Genomic DNA, 19,785 nt, shown 5'->3' with positions numbered 1-19,785 from the left:
ACTTCTTCACACAGAAAATTTACCTTTTCTTTTCCAACTGGTTTGGCTACAAATGTAGAGAAAGCCACACTAACAAGTTTCTCAATACCAGTGAGCATGTCCTGTACTATCACCTTGATGCTGATCTAAAATGAAAAGAAAAATAAATAAGGAAACGTTCAGCCATCCAGAAAACAGATGAGATCACAGCAATCAAAATTCAGTCATGCATTTCAATGTTCTTTTGTTTTTGAATTAAATCAGCATTTTAATTTATTTTTAAGCAATACTATTCTTTCAGTGATGTTCCATAAAATTAAAATATAACTTTTTTTCTGGGGCACCTGGGTGGCTCAGTTGGTTGAGCGTCCAACTTTTGATCTGGGCTCAGGTCATGATCTCACGGTTCATGTGCTGACAGCACGGAGCCTGCTTGTGAGTCTCTCTCTCCTTCTTTCTCTGCCTGTCTCCTGCTTATGCTTTGTCTCTCTCTCTCAAAATAAATAAACTTAAAAAAAACTTTTTTCTTATTAGAAAAATAGATATTTGACATGGAAAATTTGGTAAACATAAAAATACATAAATGATAAAAATGGAATCTGATTACCCAGAGTAAATATTATTAGTAATCCCATTACCCATATTAATAATCACTAATGTTTAGGTGAATTTTATTCCCATTTTATGTGTGTGTATGTATTTACATAAAATTATCACACTGTATTTACAGTTTCATGTTATAATTTTAAAAACTGGCATTATCTGACAAGTATTTTCTAATCCCATTATTACTATATGTGCTTTTGAAAACAAGATACTAATTAATGCCTTGTAGACCATTAAGGAGATACCCCATAACTTTTTTTAATCTTCAGTCTCTGGCTTTTATAACTGAGTTAACATGGACAAACTGCATCATGTTATCAGTAGCTTTGTTGCCTTTTTCAGAAATTTTGTTTTTCAGGAAGAGCAAGAAGGTGGCTGAGGCACTTTTTGGTGACACTACAAGGGAATGGATTTCCTTATGGGAAAAGATCTGAAGCTTATGTCCTGAGGATTTCACTTTGTACAAGTATTGGTAAACTCAGGAATCTGTTGTTAGATTTTGGCTAATAAACACTTGCCCCACATATCCCTGATATGTAACACTATCTTCTTGGACTCATGGGCAACCTCAGGCCTCTTAGTTTAGCACTGTATTATTAACTATAGAGAACAGCTGTTTCTACATCTTCACCAACTACCTCATGTGCAAAAATAATCAATAATCCATAATTCATTTTACATCACTTACCTTACGAATGCAAGTGAGTATTTTCACAGTAACACTCAAGTTAACTCGACAGTGGTTAACCAAATTTAAACCATCCATTCTCAAGCCCACAATTCTGGAGAGTTTAAACGAGTTCCAAACACTGTCTTCTGTTAGAACAGTTAACTTAGTTATGTATGACGGCCAAATGTCTCAAAAACATACGTAAGGGGGACTTCCACTTTGTGTCATGAAAAAGTAGGTCAGATTGGAATTACACCCTGCAAAAACAACCAGAAAACTGAACCAACTATTTTCACACTAGGATAGCAGACAATGTAGAAATGTCACCACTAAGAAGAGGGAAACAGATAAGAGGAACACTTGAATTTCTGGGCTCTCAGCCAGAAGGTAAGTCCCAGACTATGGCCAAGGAGGGGAAACTGAACCTTCCTGAAATGTGGAGGCAGAAATCAAGAAGACCAATGCTCCTGGGATTTGTGGGCATTCCCAGAAAAAAATGTAACTACAAAAGGAAAGAATTCCAAAAATCTGCACATAGTCCTGTTAAGTGTTTGGGATGATACCAGTCTGACGTTTACAAGGTGGACGTTTACAAGGCCAGACATGAGAACCTTCCGAGGCAAAAATGATTCCTGGGGAGTGTAACATGAGCAGTCCCGAGAACTTATGCAGAACTGAGAGTCTGGTGTTCCCAACAGCCAGACCTTATTGAATACACAACATATGCAGAGACCACAGAAGACTTCAACTTGGAAGAGGGACTAAATTAGCCCTAGTCAAGGCTAGGATTTACTTTCTTTGGGATCAGAAATCTGTGCTTTTAGGGGTGCCTGGGTGGCTTAGTCAGCTAAGCGTCCGACTCTTCATGTTGGCTCAGGTCATGATCTCACGGTTCATGAGACAGAGCCCCTTGTTGGGCTGTGTGCTGACAGCATGCAGCATGGAGCCTGCTTAGGTTTCTCCGCACTCCCCCCCAACCCCGCCCCACTCTCTCTGGTCCTCACCCACCTCTCGAGCATGCGTGCATGCTCTTTTTCTTTCTCTCAAAAAAATAAACTTTTAAAAAAGAAATCTGTGCTTTTAAACTCACCGGTTTTTCTTTTCTTAGCTTTTAATCAAATTTCCTTTGGAAATTCTACCTTTTCTCATGGAATAGGAGGAAAAGGATAAAAGAAAAGGAGCTGTTATCCGTGTTTGGGCTGAATATAAGGTAGAGTGCTAGCCTGTAGTAGGGAGGCTGAGAAAGTACCATCACGATCGTTGCTGACAGAGCTGACTTTTAACACAAATATTTCCTTTCTGATTTCAAGTGTTTTGTATTCTGTTCATAGGGATACTGGGAGAAAGTGACTAACTCAGGGTAAAACCATCACCATTAGGTATGGTTACTGTCAAATAGTTCTGTTGAATAGGAATATGGGTTGAATCCAGTACCTTATAATGTGACCTTATTTTGGAAATAGGGTGGTTCAGATGTAATTGGTTAAGGTGGGGTCATACCAGAGTAGGGTGGTCTCCTAGTCCAATGTGACTGATGTCTTTCTAAAAAGGAGGGATTTGGACACAGACCCTCAGAACACTATGTGAACATGAAGGCAGAGATCAGGATGATGTGGCAGAAGCCAAGGCAAATCACCAGAAGAAAACACTGGGACACACTCTCTCACACAGCCCCCAGAAAGAATCAACCCTACAGACTCCTTGATTTAGCACGTCTATCCTCTAGAGATGTGAGACAATAAATATCTGTTGTTTAAGCCATCTGGTCTGTGGTATTCTGCTATGCCCTAACAAACAAATATAAGTCCCTATATATCTTTTGTGCCCAAAGATCAAAGGGACTGCTACAAACCAACCTAGAAGTTGCAAAATGGGATCCAGTAAACCCTTTGCTACTGGTTCAATCAGAACAGAAAATTCAAAAGCCCCTGAGAATGCTGCATTCACAACTATGGTAAAGAAAATAAAACCGAGTGGGTGAAGAAGAAAAATCTAAGCTTCCTTTCTCACTTCAGTTACTCTACCTTTCAAAAACTAGTTAATTATGGGGCTAGTTTCCACTAGAGGGTGCAGAGATGGAGAAAAAGCAGAGTCACTATAATTAAGAAATAAGACCCATGGCTTGTAAAGAACCAAGAGAGTGCCCTTCTCCCTTATATGTTTACTTCCTATGTATCCTTCTATATAAAAATAATGTGTCGCATCACATTTAATTTTAGTAGCAGAGTTGACGAGGAAACTCAAGGTCCTTATTATTTACCTGTGACACTGACTCCAGGTTCAAGCACCTTCTGAAATTCAGAACCTCATGAACTCCAAATTATGCCAGGCCTCCTGCTCTGCCCTCTGTACACAATGAAAAGAGAGCACCAGTAGGCAGAAGTAAGAAAAGAGGTCTCTTACCTCCATGCTTGTGCTGAACGCTCTGGTAACTTTCGCTTTGATGGTTATCACTTGTCCAACTCTAGTTAAAAAAAAGAGGGAGGGACCTTAGTAATCCTAGTACCGCTCATTTCAGACCTAAAGATTCACTTAAATGCATGTGCAATCACTCCTTATCATGCTGATAATGATTATGCATGAAACTTCAGGTTAATGATAACAGAAAAAGACAGTTCTACAAACAGATGCCAGTCATTGTAAACCACACATATGTTGGTTGCCTCCTATTCAAACAGAAAGAGGCCTTTGCAAAGTTGGTGTGCAAAAGGACTTCCACAATCTGCAAAGGATACTTTGAGTGTCTCACAGCTGTTTCCTTAAGAGAAGTTAAAATAGACAAGCAAACCTATACAAATGACATTTCTTTTTTAAATGTCTGTTAACAAATACAGGGAGAAACATGCAAACTGATCAACTTCACCAGGTTTACATGGACCCTCCATTCACTCTTCATGATTATAGGGATTCTGGTCATATAGTCTGAAGTTGTTCCAAACCTTCTGTGTTCAGTCCCTTCAGTTACCACTGATCCTTTAACCTTAGCAGAAGGTAAGGGTCTTCCTAATGCAATCCTCTTCAATTTTTCTCAATGACTTTCAAACTTGAACTATATCCTCCTTACTTTTCTGTTTCAGAGGAAGAATGTTAGATCTCTTTCAGAACCTCTTTCTGTACCTGTGCCCTTGTTACCTCTTCTCAGCCACCATGGCTGGCTTAGTCAGCTCTTTCCTCTTTTGTACCCTCATCCTCTGCCCCTTCCCTGACTCTCCTTACTAGTCTATGAAAATGTCCAAGGCTACTTCTTTCTAAAAACGTTTCTCTCCAACCGATTCTATTTCAAATTTTTTCTCTTCTTCTCCATATTCAAACTTCCTAAAATATTCATTTCTTTTTCTAACTCACAGATTTAAAATAAAATAAAATAATAAAATTAGAGTCAATCCTCTGTAAAAAAAATAAAGCTTACACAAATCAGGGAAAGAAAAAGAAATGTTTACTGAAATGTTTAAGAAATGTTTACAACTAGTCCTGGCATTAAGCTAAGACTTCAGGATACCGTGATGAACAAGATGAGGCTCCTGACTTCAAGGAGACCAGTCTTCACTTAGGTCACCAGGATGTAAACAGATGAGGTTCAGTGCCATGATATTTTTCAAAAGAAAAGATCGAGTATTACAAAGATAACCATAAGAAGAAGCTAATTCAGAAAGCTGGGAAAGGAGTCACAGAAGAGGTGACGTTTGAGATGGGTCTTCAAAGATGAGGATTTTGCCAGGTGCAGAGGTTTGAGGGCTTCGTTTCCCATTTACTTCTCAGCCACTTGAACCTGGCTATTGCCTCCCACATCTCACTTTCGGTCCCTGTCATTTCCTAAAAGCTAAATCCAACATCTCACCTCTTTAATGTCTTTCTTCAGGAGGCTTTCTCTTCCCTTGGATTCCAGACCAGTGTTCTCTTCTCTATCTCAGCTTCCTTCACTGGTTTCTCTTCTTTAATCCATCCCTTCAGGGTCAACATCTCCTAAATTTCTGTCCTTTATCCTATTCTCTTCTCACTACACCCTCTTCTTAGAAGACCTTGTTCTTGTCCATGATTCCGTCATCTCTATTAAAATGATTCTCTAATCTCCATCTTTAGCCTGGACATCATTCTTGAAACTCAGAGCCATATTTCCAAATTCTCTCAACAGATTCAACTAATAGTTATGGAGGCTCTACTAGACTTAGTGTTAACAACCTCCACACACATTCCAATTTAACTTAATCTTTACATCCAGCATATGCAACCAAATCAATTTTCTTTTTTCTTTATATTTGTTCCTTTTAAAGTTCCTAGCTCTGTTTGGTAAAGTTTCTAGAAGAGATTTGCAGTAATAGTGCGAGGCAGAGTTAAGAGTCCCTCTCCAAAGCTACTATGATACTTTGTACTCATCAACTACTAAAATGTTATGCTTCTCTGTCTCTCAGACTTGGAGTTGGGGGGGGGGGGGCGGGCAGAGCAGAAGCCATTTTTCTTGTTTTGTGAACCTGTCCTGCCTTTAAAAGTAGGAGAATTCCAAGAACCTGGTTCTCCACACCAATCTCCCAATATTGAATGTCAAATGAATGGAATAACTGAAATCTCAACTAAATAAAACCAATTTCATAGCATGGCATTCAAGGTCTTCTGTTATGTAGCTCCAGTCCACTGCTGGGCATCACCTCTCTGCAGACCAGACTCTTCCTGAACTCTCTCTGCTCCTTCCCATCTTGGTGCTTAGGTTCTTACAAGTGCCTCATTGTGTGAAGTCGTTTTCCTATTCACCAGAAAAAAGTCTATGCCTCAGTTAAGGCACACATCAAATGCTACTCCTCTATGGTAAAATTCTCATTGATTTTCTAATCAAAATGTGCACCTTTTAAACTACCCCACAGAACGGAGTTTGTATCTCACCCAAGGGCTGCATCCTAGCATGCTTTCTATTCTGATGATTATGTGTTTGTCTGACTCTCACCAGACTGAGTGACCGCTCCACTTCAAAATTGTGCCATAATCAAATATTTATGTATCTTACTGAGTCCATTGCAGTATTTTTTGTATAGGCAATAAATACTGAAGAATTTAATTTAATTAATTAATTAATTAATATATGATATGGTTTATAAACAAATACATGGTTTTGTTTAATTTTTTTTTAATATGAAATTTATTGTCAAATTGGTTTCCATACAACACCCAGTGCTCATTCCAACAGGTGCCCTCCTCAACACCCATCACCCACCCTCCCCTCCCTCCCACCCCCCATCAACCCTCAGTTTGTTCTCAGTTTTTAAGAGTCTCTTATGCTTTGGCTCTCTCCCACTCTAACCTCCTGTTTTTTTTTGTTTTTTGTTTTTTCCTTCCCCTCCCCCATGGGTTCCTGTTAAGTTTCTCAGGATCCACATAAGAGTGAAACCATATGGTATCTGTCTTTCTCTGTATGGCTTATTTCACTTAGCATCACACTCTCCAGTTCCATCCACGTTGCTACAAAAGGCCATATTTCATTTTTTCTCATTGCCACGTAGTACTCCATTGTGTATATAAACCACAATTTCTTTATCCATTCATCAGTTGATAGACATTTAGGCTCTTTCCATAATTTGGCTATTGTTGAGAGTGCTGCTATAAACATTGGGGTACAAGTGCCCCTATGTACCAGTACTCCTGTATCCCTTGGATAAATTCCTAGCAGTGCTATTGCTGGGTCATAGGGTAGGTCTATTTTTAATTTTCTGAGGAACCTCCACACTGCTTTCCAGAGTGGCTGCACCAATTTGCATTCCCACCAACAGTGCAAGAGGGTTCCTGCTTCTCCACATCCTCTGCAGCATCTATAATCTCCTGATTTGTTCATTTTGGCCACTCTGACTGGCGTGAGGTGGTATCTGAGTGTGGTTTTGATTTGTATTTCCCTGATGAGGAGCGACGTTGAGCATCTTTTCATGTGCCTGTTGGCCATCCGGATGTCTTCTTTAGAGAAGTGTCTATTCATGTTTTCTGCCCATTTCTTCACTGGGTTATTTGTTTTTCGGGTGTGGAGTTTGATGAGCTCTTTATAGATTTTGGATACTAGCCCTTTGTCTGATATGTCATTTGCAAATATCTTTTCCCATTCCGTTGGTTGCCTTTTAGTTTTGTTGGTTGTTTCCTTGGCAGTGCAGAAGCTTTTTATCTTCATGAGGTCCCGATAGTTCATTTTTGTTTTTAATTCCCTTGCCTTTGGAGATGTGTCAAGTAAGAAATTGCTGCGGCTGAGGTCAGAGAGGTCTTTTCCTGCTTTCTCCTCTAGGGTTTTGATGGTTTCCTGTCTCACATTCAGGTCCTTTATCCATTTTGAGTTTATTTTTGTGAATGGTATAAGAAAGTGGTCTAGTTTCATCCTTCTGCACGTTGCTGTCCAGTTCTCCCAGCACCATTTGTTAAAGAGACTGTCTTTTTTCCTTTGGATATTCTTTCCTGCTTTGTCAAACATTAGTTGGCCACACTTTTGTGGGTCTAGTTCTGGGGTTTCTATTCTATTCCATTGGTCTATGTGTCTGTTTTTGTGCCAATACCATGCTGTCTTGATGATTACAGCTTTGTAGTAAAGGCTAAAGTCTGGGATTGTGATGCCTCCTGCTTTGGTCTTCTTCAAAATTACTTTGGCTATCGGGGTCTTTTGTGGTTCCATACAAATTTTAGGATTTCTTGTTGTAGCTTCGAGAAGAATGCTGGTGCAATTTTGATTGGGATTGCATTGAATGTGTAGATAGCTTTGGGTAGTATTGACATTTTGACAATATTTATTTTTCCGACACATGAACACGGAATGTTTTTCCATTTCTTTACATCTTCTTCAATTTCCTTCATAAGCTTTCTATAGTCTTCAGCATATGGATCTTTTACACCTTTGGCTAGATTTATTCCTAGGTATTTTATGCTCCTTGGTGCAATTGTGAATGGGATCAGTTTCTTTATTTGTCTTTCTGTTGCTTCATTATTAGTGTATAAGAATGCAACTGATTTCTGTACATTGATTTTGTATCCTGAAACTTTGCTGAAGTCATGTATCAGTTCTAGCAGACTTTTGGTGGAGTCTATCGGGTTCTCCATGCATAATATCATGACATCTGCAAAAAGTGAACGCTTGACATCATCATTGCCAATTTTGATGCCTTTGATTTCCTTTTGTTGTCTGATTGCTGATGCTAGCACTTCCAACACTATGTTAAACAACAGCGGTGAGAGTGGACATCCCTGTTCTGTTCCTGATCTCAGGGGGAAAGCTCTCAGTTTTTCCCCATTGAGGATGATATTAGCTGTGGGCTTTTCATAAATGGCTTTTATGATGTTTAAGTATGTTCCTTCTATCCTGACTTTCTCGAGGGTTATTATTAAGAAAGGATGCTGAATTTTGTCAAATGCTTTTTCTGCATCGATTGACAGGATCATATGGTTCTTTTCTTTTATTAATGTGATGTATCACATTGATTGATTTGCAAATGCTGAACCAGCCCTGCATCTGTCTGGGCTACTTGCACACTTCCAGGCTTATGGTGCTGCTTTGATGGGATCTGGTGTATTAGCCAGGGTGGATCTTCACGGTACACAGGGGTGGGAGGGGCAGACTCAGCTCGCTTTGCCTTTGGTGGTCCGCTTCGGGAGGGGCCCTGTGGCACTGGGAGGTAGGCAGATCTGTCGGAGGGATGGATCCACAGAAGCACAGCGTTGGGTGTTTGCGCAGTGCAAACAAGTTCCGTGAGGGGAACTGGTTCCCTTTGGAGTTTGGCTGGGGGATGGGCGAGGGAGATGGCACTGGCTAGCAACTTTGTTCCCCACCAAGCTGAGCTCTGTCTTCCAGGGCTCAACACCTCTCCCTCCCAGTGTCCTCTTGCCCTCCTGCTCTCCAAGCAGAGCTGTTGACTTTTAACATTCCAGATGTTAAGTCCCGCTGGCTGTCAGAACTCACGCAGTCTGGCCCCTCCGCTTTTGCAAGTCAGACTCGGGGACTCTGCCTTGCCAGGCGGGCTGCCCTCCACTGCCCCGGCTCCATCCCACCAGGCACCGCCTCGCTGCCCTTCTTACCCTCTTCCGTGGGCCTCTTATCTACGCTTGGCTCCAGAGAGTCCGTTCGCCTAGTCTTCTGGCGGTTTTCTGGGTTATTTAGGCAGATGTGGGTGGAATCTAAGTGATCAGCAGGACGTGGTGAGCCCAGTGTCCTCGTACGCCACCATCTTCTCCCAATCCATCAATATATGGTTTTCTGTAGGTAGCTTTCAATTTTCTCTTTTTATGATCCAGGTCCCATGTAAAAAATAGAAGAAGGCCCCTTTCCATGATGTTAGTGGCCACAAATCCTTTTTGATAACACCAACACAAAATGGCATAAAAAAACTAACCCATATTTCAGTGATGAGATTGCTAGTTAAGTGTAAATTACAGAATTTAAGTTTGGAAAGTACATGATAGATACTTTATTACAATACACTTTTGGAACTCCTAAATTAATAATGGCGCTTCATCTAGTCTTAAGTTTGGGTTTATAGTAATTTGTAATTTTGCTGATATACAAACTCCTATCAATTTTTTCTACTTCAAGGAAAATCACATAGCTAGTATGTGAGCTTAGTCAGTGGATCTCTATCTGCATCTGCAAGACTCTAGAATGTCAAGAGCTCTTTCAGTGACACTGCAGCTGCCTGTGAGAACAACCATTGAGAAGTGTTCAGTAAAAGTTGCTGATCACAAAAGCAGAAACAGTGGGTTGGGAAAAGCACTGGATTAAGCATAAGGAAATCCAGACTCTAAGCACCCTCTGTCTCCTGGCTTGCTTGGGGAATTAGGCCTCAGTTTCTTGTTGTTACAAAGAGAAAGCTGGGCTGACCTATAAAGGTCTCTCCATGTCTATGATTCTAATTTCTACCAAAAATTTCTTCTGTATCAGCTTTGAAGAAGTGATTTTTTTATGCATGTGGTTTCATTTAACTTAATTTTCCTTGTATCTAAATAAATAAATGCCAAACAGGTAAATGTAAACAGTAAGGTTGGGGAGATAAACTGAGTATCTCATTGGACAAGACTACTTAGGGCCTGAAAACAATGCCAACTACCCCCATGGTCCTTGAGAACCATCCAAGACCAGAAACAGATGACTTTCTCTCTTCCTTTTCCTTTTAAGTTATGTTCACGTCTTCAAGGATCAAGATATTCAGGGAAAAACAAAAACAAAACCAGAGATACAAACATAAAAACATATAATCCTCCTTAAAAAAAACATATAATGCGAATTTATTATGGTTATTAGTATAAACTATTTATTTTTTAAATGTTTACATTTATTTATTTTGAGACAGAGAGAGAGACAGCACGAGAGGGACAGATGGGCAGAGAGAGAGAGAAAGAATCCCAAGCAGGCTCCCTGCTGTCAGCATAGAGCCTCATGTGGGGCTTGACCCCACAAACGAGAAGATCATGACCTGAACCGAAATCTAGAGTCAGACACTCAACCAACTGAGCCGCCCAGACACCCCTAGTATAAACTCTTTAAAAAACAAATAATTCTTAATTCTGTCCACTGGAAAAAAATCTAGAAACAATGACCAACCCTATATAAATGAGCACATTTTCTGCCCAAATTGTGATCTCTACTTACAATTTCTTTTGAAGAAATTTATGACTAAGTTTTTGTAAGGAAATGTAAAAGATGAGCCCATCTTGTCAGAATTGAAATGCATCAAATATGTTAAAATCCATGGGTTTACAATGACACTAAATAAAGAGAAAGAATTAAGCTTGTCTTTCCTAGACAAACTTTACTTAAGGGTAACCAAGTAATTAATGAGATAAGAAGTCTCTCTACACAAATACTTCAGAAAATAAATGAAAAACAAATGATAGTATTAGCACATTACCATTCTGCCAATATGTAATGAAATAATGGTTCTAAGTAATGATCATTAGACATTACGTGCTCTTGACAAGAACTAATTTTACCAAAATATCAAACCTTCATCTGACCAATTTTTAGATGTAACTATCATTGTATAAGAAATACAAAGGGTGGGTGAACAGGTTAAACAGGGATACAATGAGCAAATACAAAATGTAAAGTCTACAGAACAAATGACCAGGTTTCTTTAAAAAAAAAAAAAAAAAAACTAGGAGAAAAGAAAGAAGAGAAATTTTATGTTAAAAGCCCTATCAACCATATTCAATCCTGATTTAAGAAACCAACTGTTTAATTTTTAAAAAAATATCTTTTGAGGTCATTGGGAATAATGATTTCTGTTAATGGTATTGTTATTATATTATTATGTTTTCTAAAAGAGTCCTTATCATATAGAAATATATAATGAAATATTCATAAATGATGCCTGGGATTTCCTTTCACAATAATCTAGGTGTGTGGGGAAGTATGGAGAAGTAGTGATAAAACAAGAGTTTCCATGAGCTTATTATTATTGTAGTTAGGTGATGGTCCTTGGGGATATACTGTACTCTTCTATTTTTGTATATGTTTGAAACATTTGTTAATCTTGAAATTTTCTACAATAGGAGATGGTAAAGCACATAAACGCTCTCACACATTAAATGTTTTTCATAATTTAACATTTGTATTCACATGAATTAATGTTCACTCAACAACTTAATGATGAAATTCACCATCATAAATACTCTTATTATCATTAATTATTCTTCTTGTAGAGGAAGGAGCCATTAAGAATCAGCTTTTAGAAATCCAGCCCTGCCTCATACCAGAATGCCATCTATTTGGAGAGCTATTTCTCAATAAAACCAGGACTATGAATTTCTACTTCAAAGTGTTTACTAAAAGTAGGTCCTGCAATTACTATTTTATTGATTTATATTAGGTCAAATATTTAATTAACAAATTGGATCATTGACTCCAAATAAACAAGCATAGGTAATGCAAATATATGCTGCAAATGAGCCAAAATGCCCAGGAGAAAGGTGTGATAGAGCAATACCACTTACCTAGCTGTCTCCTCAAATTGTATGTCATCCACTGAGGCTGTAACACAGGAAATCCCAGCATGCTTTTCAGCTTCAAAAACAGGCAAAAATGTGTTAATTAATAGTTATGTTTAAATATTTCAGCATAAGGGAAAAGAATAAAAGTTAAATGGATGTATTCTAGTAACTCATCCTCTGGTTCAGTGAAGTGCCACTATGCCCACACTTAGAGATGACCTGGATCAATGACAGTTCTTTTGCTCTGTAAGTTGTACTTCTACTGAATGGAAATTATTGTACTGTCTTTGATTTGAAATTCAAAACCAATACCTAGTATATCTAGCTATTTAAATAGCAATTTTATTAAGTTAGTACCAACTTTAAATATTTTGTTAGATATGACCCTTCTTTTGCTTTAAAAACAATTCATCAAAGCTGTATCCATTATCCCACATAACCAGAAGCTGATTATATTTAGACCACTTAACAAGTGTAAGTACTGAATAGTATAGGAGACACTGACATCAGACCCCAAATTGGAGAGCAACTTCTCTTGAGTAGCAGAGAAATATTCAGCATCTATTAGGTATTTAGTCAATATTTATTGTTCATTATTACCAAATTCTGTATGCAGTAATTATGTTGGAGAGGAGAATATTAAATAGGGTATAAAGAGATTAGGGAAGAACCCTAGCTATCCATATTCCATGCCTGCATTTAATTTGTTGAGATATTTTTTGATTGTTGATTTTGCTTTATATAAAAATATCATAACTTAATCTCTTTAGGAAAAATGTTGACATGTGCTTCTGTCAGAATTTGATTTTGACGAACATTCAGTTAAAACCCAAACAGACTGCACCGGCTTTTTAAGTGCTTTGAACCTCATTTTAATTTTGGAGACTTCACTCTTTATTCTTCACACTTTTAGAGACATGAAAAAGAAAGACAGTGAATTATACTAAAGCTGTATTCTTTGTGTGGATTACTTTAACTACAATATTACTTGATAGTGCCAGGTAAAGAGACATGGGGAAATACTCCAGAGAGCAGCTATTTAGAACACTCCTCTCTATAATCTAATTTGTAGAAAATTGCACATTCTGGTTTTATAAGTTGGAAATAACTAGCTGTTCTTCCAAACATGCACATAATACAAACTGAGTTACCAGAAAACTAACCATAGTTAGTGTGTGATTGATGGAGAGGGAATGACTGCCTTCCCAGGTGTAAAGTTCAGTGAGAGGAAGGGAATGTAAAAGTACCAGACTCTAGAAATATTCAAGATGGGCTCAGTTGAATTCAGTGTATCAAACATTTGTTAAATTCCTACTGATTTCCCAATACTGAGAAGTCAGTGTTATCTCTTAATAACTCCGCTCAGTGGCAATTAGAGAGCCAGCTATAGTAGATGACATTTTAGAGCTTAAGATTTCCAGAGAACTGCCAGATCCTTGCAAATACAGGCTATAAGACATTCACTAAGGAGTACCTAATAGACATTCATTCCAGTTACCTGAGAGAACAGGATGTTGAGTTTATTAAACTATTCTTGTTAATAAAATGTTACCATGTATGCCAATATGAATAACCAGTTTTGAATGATTTAAATGATAACTAAAGTGCAATAATCAATAAGACTAATTTTTTTTATTTTTATATATTTTGATTGTATATATCGAGTATCTATTATGTATATACAGCACTATACTAGATTGCATTAGGGATCATGAACGAATATTATCATAATAATAGTTGCCATTTATTAAGCATTTATTATTGACCAGGCACTGAACTAAGTATTTATGCATGTCAATTACATGAGGTTGGTACTATTACTAGTTTCATTTTACAAACGAGGAAATCCAGGCTTGGAAAGATTGAATACAATGTTCTAAATAGTGATTTTGACTACAGAAGCAATAGGAACTCTCAGAAAAGACCAACCAAGGAACACTCTTCAGAGAAGTGCTTAGCTAAAGATGGGCTTCAGATGCTCAACAGCCATGGTTTACACTATAGACTTTTAAGGGTCATGAAATTAAAAATAGAAATATGGGGAGCCAACATATGATCACAATTTTTATGTGTGATTATATGCAGTTGTTTTGTTTACAAGTGTGTCAGATATTAATTTAACAGGACCAGCTTGCTCTGGTTCTTGATTTTGATTGTCTTTCATACAGTATGCTAATCAAAGTGGAGAAACTCTAAAGCTATTACTGATTTCCCGGGGGAAACAGAGAAGCTGGAAACAGTAGCAGACTAGGTAAGTGGTTGTAATCCAGGTATGAGATGATGACTGATTAAAATGGTGGCATCTCCATTCATTCATTCCTTTAACTAATATTGACTGAATACCTGCACTGTGTTAGCATCTATGTAAGGTGATGAAAATGTAAAACAGCCATGATCTCTGTTCTCTTGGAGACTAGTGGAAGCCATGGATTAATTAAAGGAATAAATAACAAAATGAATTAAGTGCCCTGAAGAAAACATCAATTTTATGGGAGTCATAACATGAGAAACTAGACCTAGGGAGGATGTCAGGGCAGATGTCCAAGTGGAGGGGATGAGTAGGATAAAAATAGATGTGTTGAGGAGGAAGAAGAGAGAAAAGGAGAGCACACTGAGCAAAAGGAACTGCAAAGATCCTGATCAAAGTCTTTAAGGATAAAATGCAGAAAGCAAGAAGGAGAGCTGGTAAGGCTGAAGGGTCGGCTGAGAATGGACTATGCACAGGGCCTTGAAGCTCTTGGTTGACAGTTTTATAATTATTATTTAAGATATTGGTTCACTGTCTTATGGATTCCATTGTTTCTGATGAGGTCATAAGTAATTCTAACCAGTGTTCTCCTATGTATAGCACAGTGTTTTTCTCTGCCAGCTTTTAAGATTTTCTTTTCATCACAGTTTGCCTGTGATAGATGTGAGGTTTTGTTTTGTTTTGTGTTTGTATTAATCTTGCTTGGCGTCCTATGATCTCGAATCTGTAAATGTATGTTTTTCACCACATATGGGAAAATTTCAGCTACTATTTCTTTAAATGTTTGTTTTATGCCTCAGACTTTCTCTCATTTCTTTTGGGGCTTCTTTTACATGTATGTTATACTTTTTGATGTGGTTTTGATATATCTGTTCACTTGTTCATTTTTTAAATTCATCTTTTCCCTTTTCTTCAGACTGAATAATTTTTATTGTCCATCTTTATGTTTACTTACTCTCCTCCAATCAGCTGTTAAGCCTATCCAGTGAATTTTTAAATTTCAGATACTGTAATTTTCAGTTTGGGAATTTTCATTTGGTTCTTTTTTTAGTTTCTACTTCTCTCTTGAGACTTACTATCTTTTCATTCTTTATGATGATTTTTATTTTATGATGAGTTTTTATTACATCCTCAAGCATACTTATTATAGCTGCTATAGAATAATGGATGCTTAATTCTAACACTCGGATCATCGAGGCTTGATCACCATTATCTTTTCACTTAAGAATGCATCATATTTTCCTGTTTCTTTGTATATAAAGTAATTTTGGACTATATCCTAGCCACTGTGAGTGATACATTGTAGAAATTATGGGTTCTTACATGTTTCTCTAAAGAGTATTGTTTTGTTTTGTTTTGTTTTTCCAAGTAAGTACTTAACTAAATTCCCACTATAAAACTCTATCTCCCTAGAGGTTGTAACAGCCCTTTCCCAATTCTTTTGGCATCATCTAGCAAGGCTGGAGTTTCTTCTATGCATACATGATTCAAGCTTCACCAGAGATTTGAGCCAAAAATATAGATAGATTATACAGCTCTGCCTCTTCAGTTCTCTCCTCTCTTGAAACTTCCTCCTCACATTTAAGTAGCTGTGTTTTCCCCAAATCCTATAGCTCTTCAAATCAGCAAGTCTGTGGGTTTTCCATCAAAAATTTAGCTGGGAGCAGAATAAGGTCTTTCTTCAGGCTTAAAGGCATTAAAAAACCAAAACAAAACAGAGAAAGTTAGCTAGTACCATTCTCTTCTTCCAAGTGTTGACTTCCAAGTGTTTAAATCTGCTTTTTTTCACCTGTCAGTTGCCCATAAGTAGGTTTTATTTACTGTTTTTTCCAGAGTTTATAGCAGTTATCTATGTGCCTTTTTTTTTCCTAATAGATACTTACTATGCCAGAAGAGGAACCTTTGTAACTCTTGATAAAGAAGACAGTGGGGGAAGATAAACAACAAATGATATGATTAGATTAGCACCTTCAAAAAATATTTTAGATGTAGTGTGGAGAGGACACCAGAATTAATGGAGATGATCAGTTTAGAAACCACTGCTGAAGTTCACATGAAGGATGATGATAGGTTGGCCTAGGTGGTGGCAGTGGAGCCACAGCAAGGTGGTTGGGTTTGAGTGATTTCTTTAAGGTAACACTGATAGGACTTAGTTCATGGGTTGAGTATGTGGAGGGGGAAGCAAGGTAGAGAGAGGTATCAAGAAGGGATGACTTCTAGATTTTTTACTTGTGTTACTGTATGGACTGCATCCCATTCCTAATAGAGTGAACCCTGGACAAGATTCAGAAATGCAATACAGAAAAGGGTGAGTTTGTGATATTTCAAAATAAGAAATGTATACAGAGGGTGGAGAATGACTCAGATATGGTTTCATTCCTCTAGGCTTAAGGAACGACTAGAAAAATGGGACTACTGACAGAAACGAGGTTTAATGCCAAAATGATAGTGAACATGTTTAATCTTTATTTAAATATTGAGAAGATCTTTTGGAGTCTAGCAGTGTCTGGGTGTCACAGAAGAGCCTTAGGTCCATGGCTGGGATCATTATTTATCATAGTAATGGGCCTGTGGAAAAGTGCTGGTCAACAAGGAACTCTGGCTGGGAAAATGCCAGGAAAACCAGTTTTTGTATTATTCTTATCATAGAAAGGACAGCACTATGGCGGAACATTTCTCTGCCACAGATTCTGTTGCACCTTGGTTAAATAACGTCCCTTGCTTATGTGGTGCTTCTCACCATAGAGTGTTTAACACAGGTATTTCCATGTTTCCAAACTGACTTTATCATAAAGGTTTCTTTAATGTTGTATTTATTATTAGCAACAGAGCTATTAATCCAAAGCAGTTGGTTATCAATTGAATCAGTCTATGGCCTGAGTTTCCAAAGATGTAAAAAGGCAGACACTTTTATGACAATTGCAGCACAGCAACTGTTTATTCTTTACAGGACAGAAGCACAAAATGATCACTTCATTATTCACATAATGTATTCAGTTGCCTTGGCAATAGGCATCATTTTTATCAGCAACCTCAGTGATTTTTACACTTGTTTCCCTTAGATGGGAATTAATTTTACATTTATTCTTCCATTATTTATGTTATTATAATCAACCTCAAATACTGATAAAAACTGTTAAGAGAGAAACCAAACAGACCTATCAACAAACATAAAACAAACAAACAGATTGGCATGAATATATGACTAAATTTTGGGGGCGGTTAACACACAGGGGATTAGAAACTCTATTGCTACTCAGTGAGAAAAGCGGGGTTCTGTCATCATCTGAACTTTACTTTTGTCCTTTGTAAAATAAGAGTCCTAAGAAACATGATCTTAAGCTCCTTCCAGCTTTAGTTTTTAATCTTAACATATTTTCCTTCACAATATACCTTTGCCGGGTCTGTTCCTGCGTTATGCAAAGCCTGACTTCATTTCGGAAATGAGATTCCAAGTTTTGGACCCATTCATCACCAACCTACCTATCCATGAAAGCAGAGGTTTTTGTTTAGTGCTTACTAAGCACTAGAGAACTAACTTTAGCTTACATGCGAATTGGCCAGGCAGAAAATAAAGAGGTGAAGAGATCAACACACAAAATAATTACAGATTGTGCTAAGCAGTAGGAAGGAAATAAGGGCATTCTGCTAAAATTGCTGGAAGAGTACAAATGTAAACAAGTGGTCAAGAAAGACTTCTCTGAGGAAAGGCTGTTTAAGCTGAGATGTAATGCATGGAAAGGGCAAAAGAAGGTCATAATGGTAAAATGAGAAGCAGGTGCAAAGGTCCTGAGAGGAGACGAAATAAGGTGTGGTAGCAACAAACTGAATGCAGAAGCAGATGTAAGAAAGGAGTAATCTATCAAACTAGATAGTAAAGAGATCTGCAACAATGTAAACCAAGAGCATGCCTTTAAGCATAGTTTTATTACTGGTGAAAATAGTTATTTTTCAATAAAATTATGTCATGGGTTTATTCTTGTTCTTTTTAAATGAATTCATTTTAGAAGATTTTGAGGGTCTCCTGGGTGGCTCAGTCAGTAGTGCATCTAAGTTCGTCTCAGGTCATGATCTCAGAGTTGCTGAGTTTGAGCCCATCATCAGGCTCACTGCCGTCAGCCCAGAGCCCGCTTGGGATCCTCTGCCCCCCACCCCCCACCTCTCTCTGCTGCCCCAACCCAGCTTGTGCCCTCTCAAAAAATAAATATTTTAAAAAATAACAAAAGATTTCGGTGATGGTCAATATCAACAAAATAACCCACATAAACAAAAGTGCGGGGTCCTCACTTACCTAATGGGGTAAAGGAGTCCTGAGGCTGAAAGGTTTGAGAATCACTGGTCTAGGTTATTCCCGGTGTTGGATGAACTACCGCAACCGTTAGGGTCCCCAACTACTCACAACTGGAAATACCCTCTCCTTGCCTCTCTCTCCTCACGGACCCCGGGTTCAGGAATGGTGAGGACTGGGGCGCCAAGCGTCTGGTTCCGTACTGGGGTGGGTCGGCCTGCACCCCTGGCCTCGGGATCCTCTCATGTCCCGACCCCCACCACCCCACATCCCGGTATCCAAGCCAGCCCGCCACCCCCGCCACGCCGGCCTTCCGCGCTCCCCTTCCGCCCCCCCCCTCCCCCCACAGCGGCCCTCCGCGTCGGCCCCCTACCAGCCAGGCAGGCGGTGGCGTCGATCCACTTGAGAAGCTGCCCCGCGCTCAGCTCGCCGCGCGGGTTGGCGTGCGCGGGCTGGATGGCCTGGCTCATGCGCACCTCGGCGGGCTCGGGGGGCTCCATAGCCGGGCCCGCCGCGAAGCCCCTGGGCTGAGGGCGGCGGGCCGAGCAGGTCAGCGCGGAAACCACGCTCGCTCCGCAGGGCACCGGCGCCGCAGCCCTGGGCCCGAACCCCGCGCCCCGCGGGCCTCCAGGGCCCGTCCGGTGCACTGGCACGTGGGATTCGAGGTGCCGGGAATATCGCGAGGAGCGCGAAAGAGATCTCTCTTGGGTGTCAGAAGCCAAATCCGGGGCCACCAAGCTTGGCAAAGCTGGAAGCAGCCCGAATTTCTCAAGTGTAAAGGGAGGACAGCAGTACTCAGGTCAGAAGACTGTAGAGAGAATTAAATGAAGTAATGTACGTAACTCAGAGCGTGTGCCTGGCTGAGGTAATACAGGTGTTTGCTAAGTAAATAAGTAGTGAGGATAACAGCCATCTGAAGAACTTGACAGACGGTGGGAGGTTAAGGATTGATTTGTTAAATGTTGTCCAGAGAATGCGGACAACATTTTGGTTTAGAAACTGATTTTAGAGTGTTTGACTACCTTTTCTTTCCCCTGGCTGTTCACTGCCAGGTAGAGT

At 39.1% G+C, this 19,785-nt stretch overlaps 1 protein-coding gene across 5 annotated transcripts in view; it reads right to left on the bottom strand.

The window, feature by feature from the left end:
• The window catches only part of ACOT12 (acyl-CoA thioesterase 12), a 54,933-nt gene extending 35,365 nt beyond the window's left edge, over positions 1-19,568 (bottom strand). For 2 of the 5 annotated variants that reach the window (XM_058728284.1, XM_058728276.1), the window contains exons 1-4: positions 19,100-19,567; positions 12,194-12,263; positions 3,659-3,719; positions 24-125 (exon numbers count right to left, since the gene is read on the bottom strand). In XM_058728284.1, the coding sequence (XP_058584267.1) occupies positions 24-125; positions 3,659-3,719; positions 12,194-12,263; positions 19,100-19,226 (360 nt within the window). In that variant the 5' untranslated portion in view covers positions 19,227-19,567. Of the gene's footprint in view, positions 1-23; positions 126-3,658; positions 3,720-12,193; positions 12,264-18,729; positions 18,986-19,099 lie in introns of those variants that run through there. The other 3 variants (XM_058728292.1, XM_058728267.1, XM_058728301.1) reach the window with 3 other exon arrangements.
• Between the last annotated feature and the right edge of the window lie 217 nt (positions 19,569-19,785).

Source organism: Neofelis nebulosa, chromosome 1, assembly GCF_028018385.1.
Source record: "Neofelis nebulosa isolate mNeoNeb1 chromosome 1, mNeoNeb1.pri, whole genome shotgun sequence".
NCBI classification, from domain to species: domain Eukaryota; kingdom Metazoa; phylum Chordata; class Mammalia; order Carnivora; family Felidae; genus Neofelis; species Neofelis nebulosa.
This window is presented reverse-complemented; position numbering and strand designations above follow the sequence as displayed.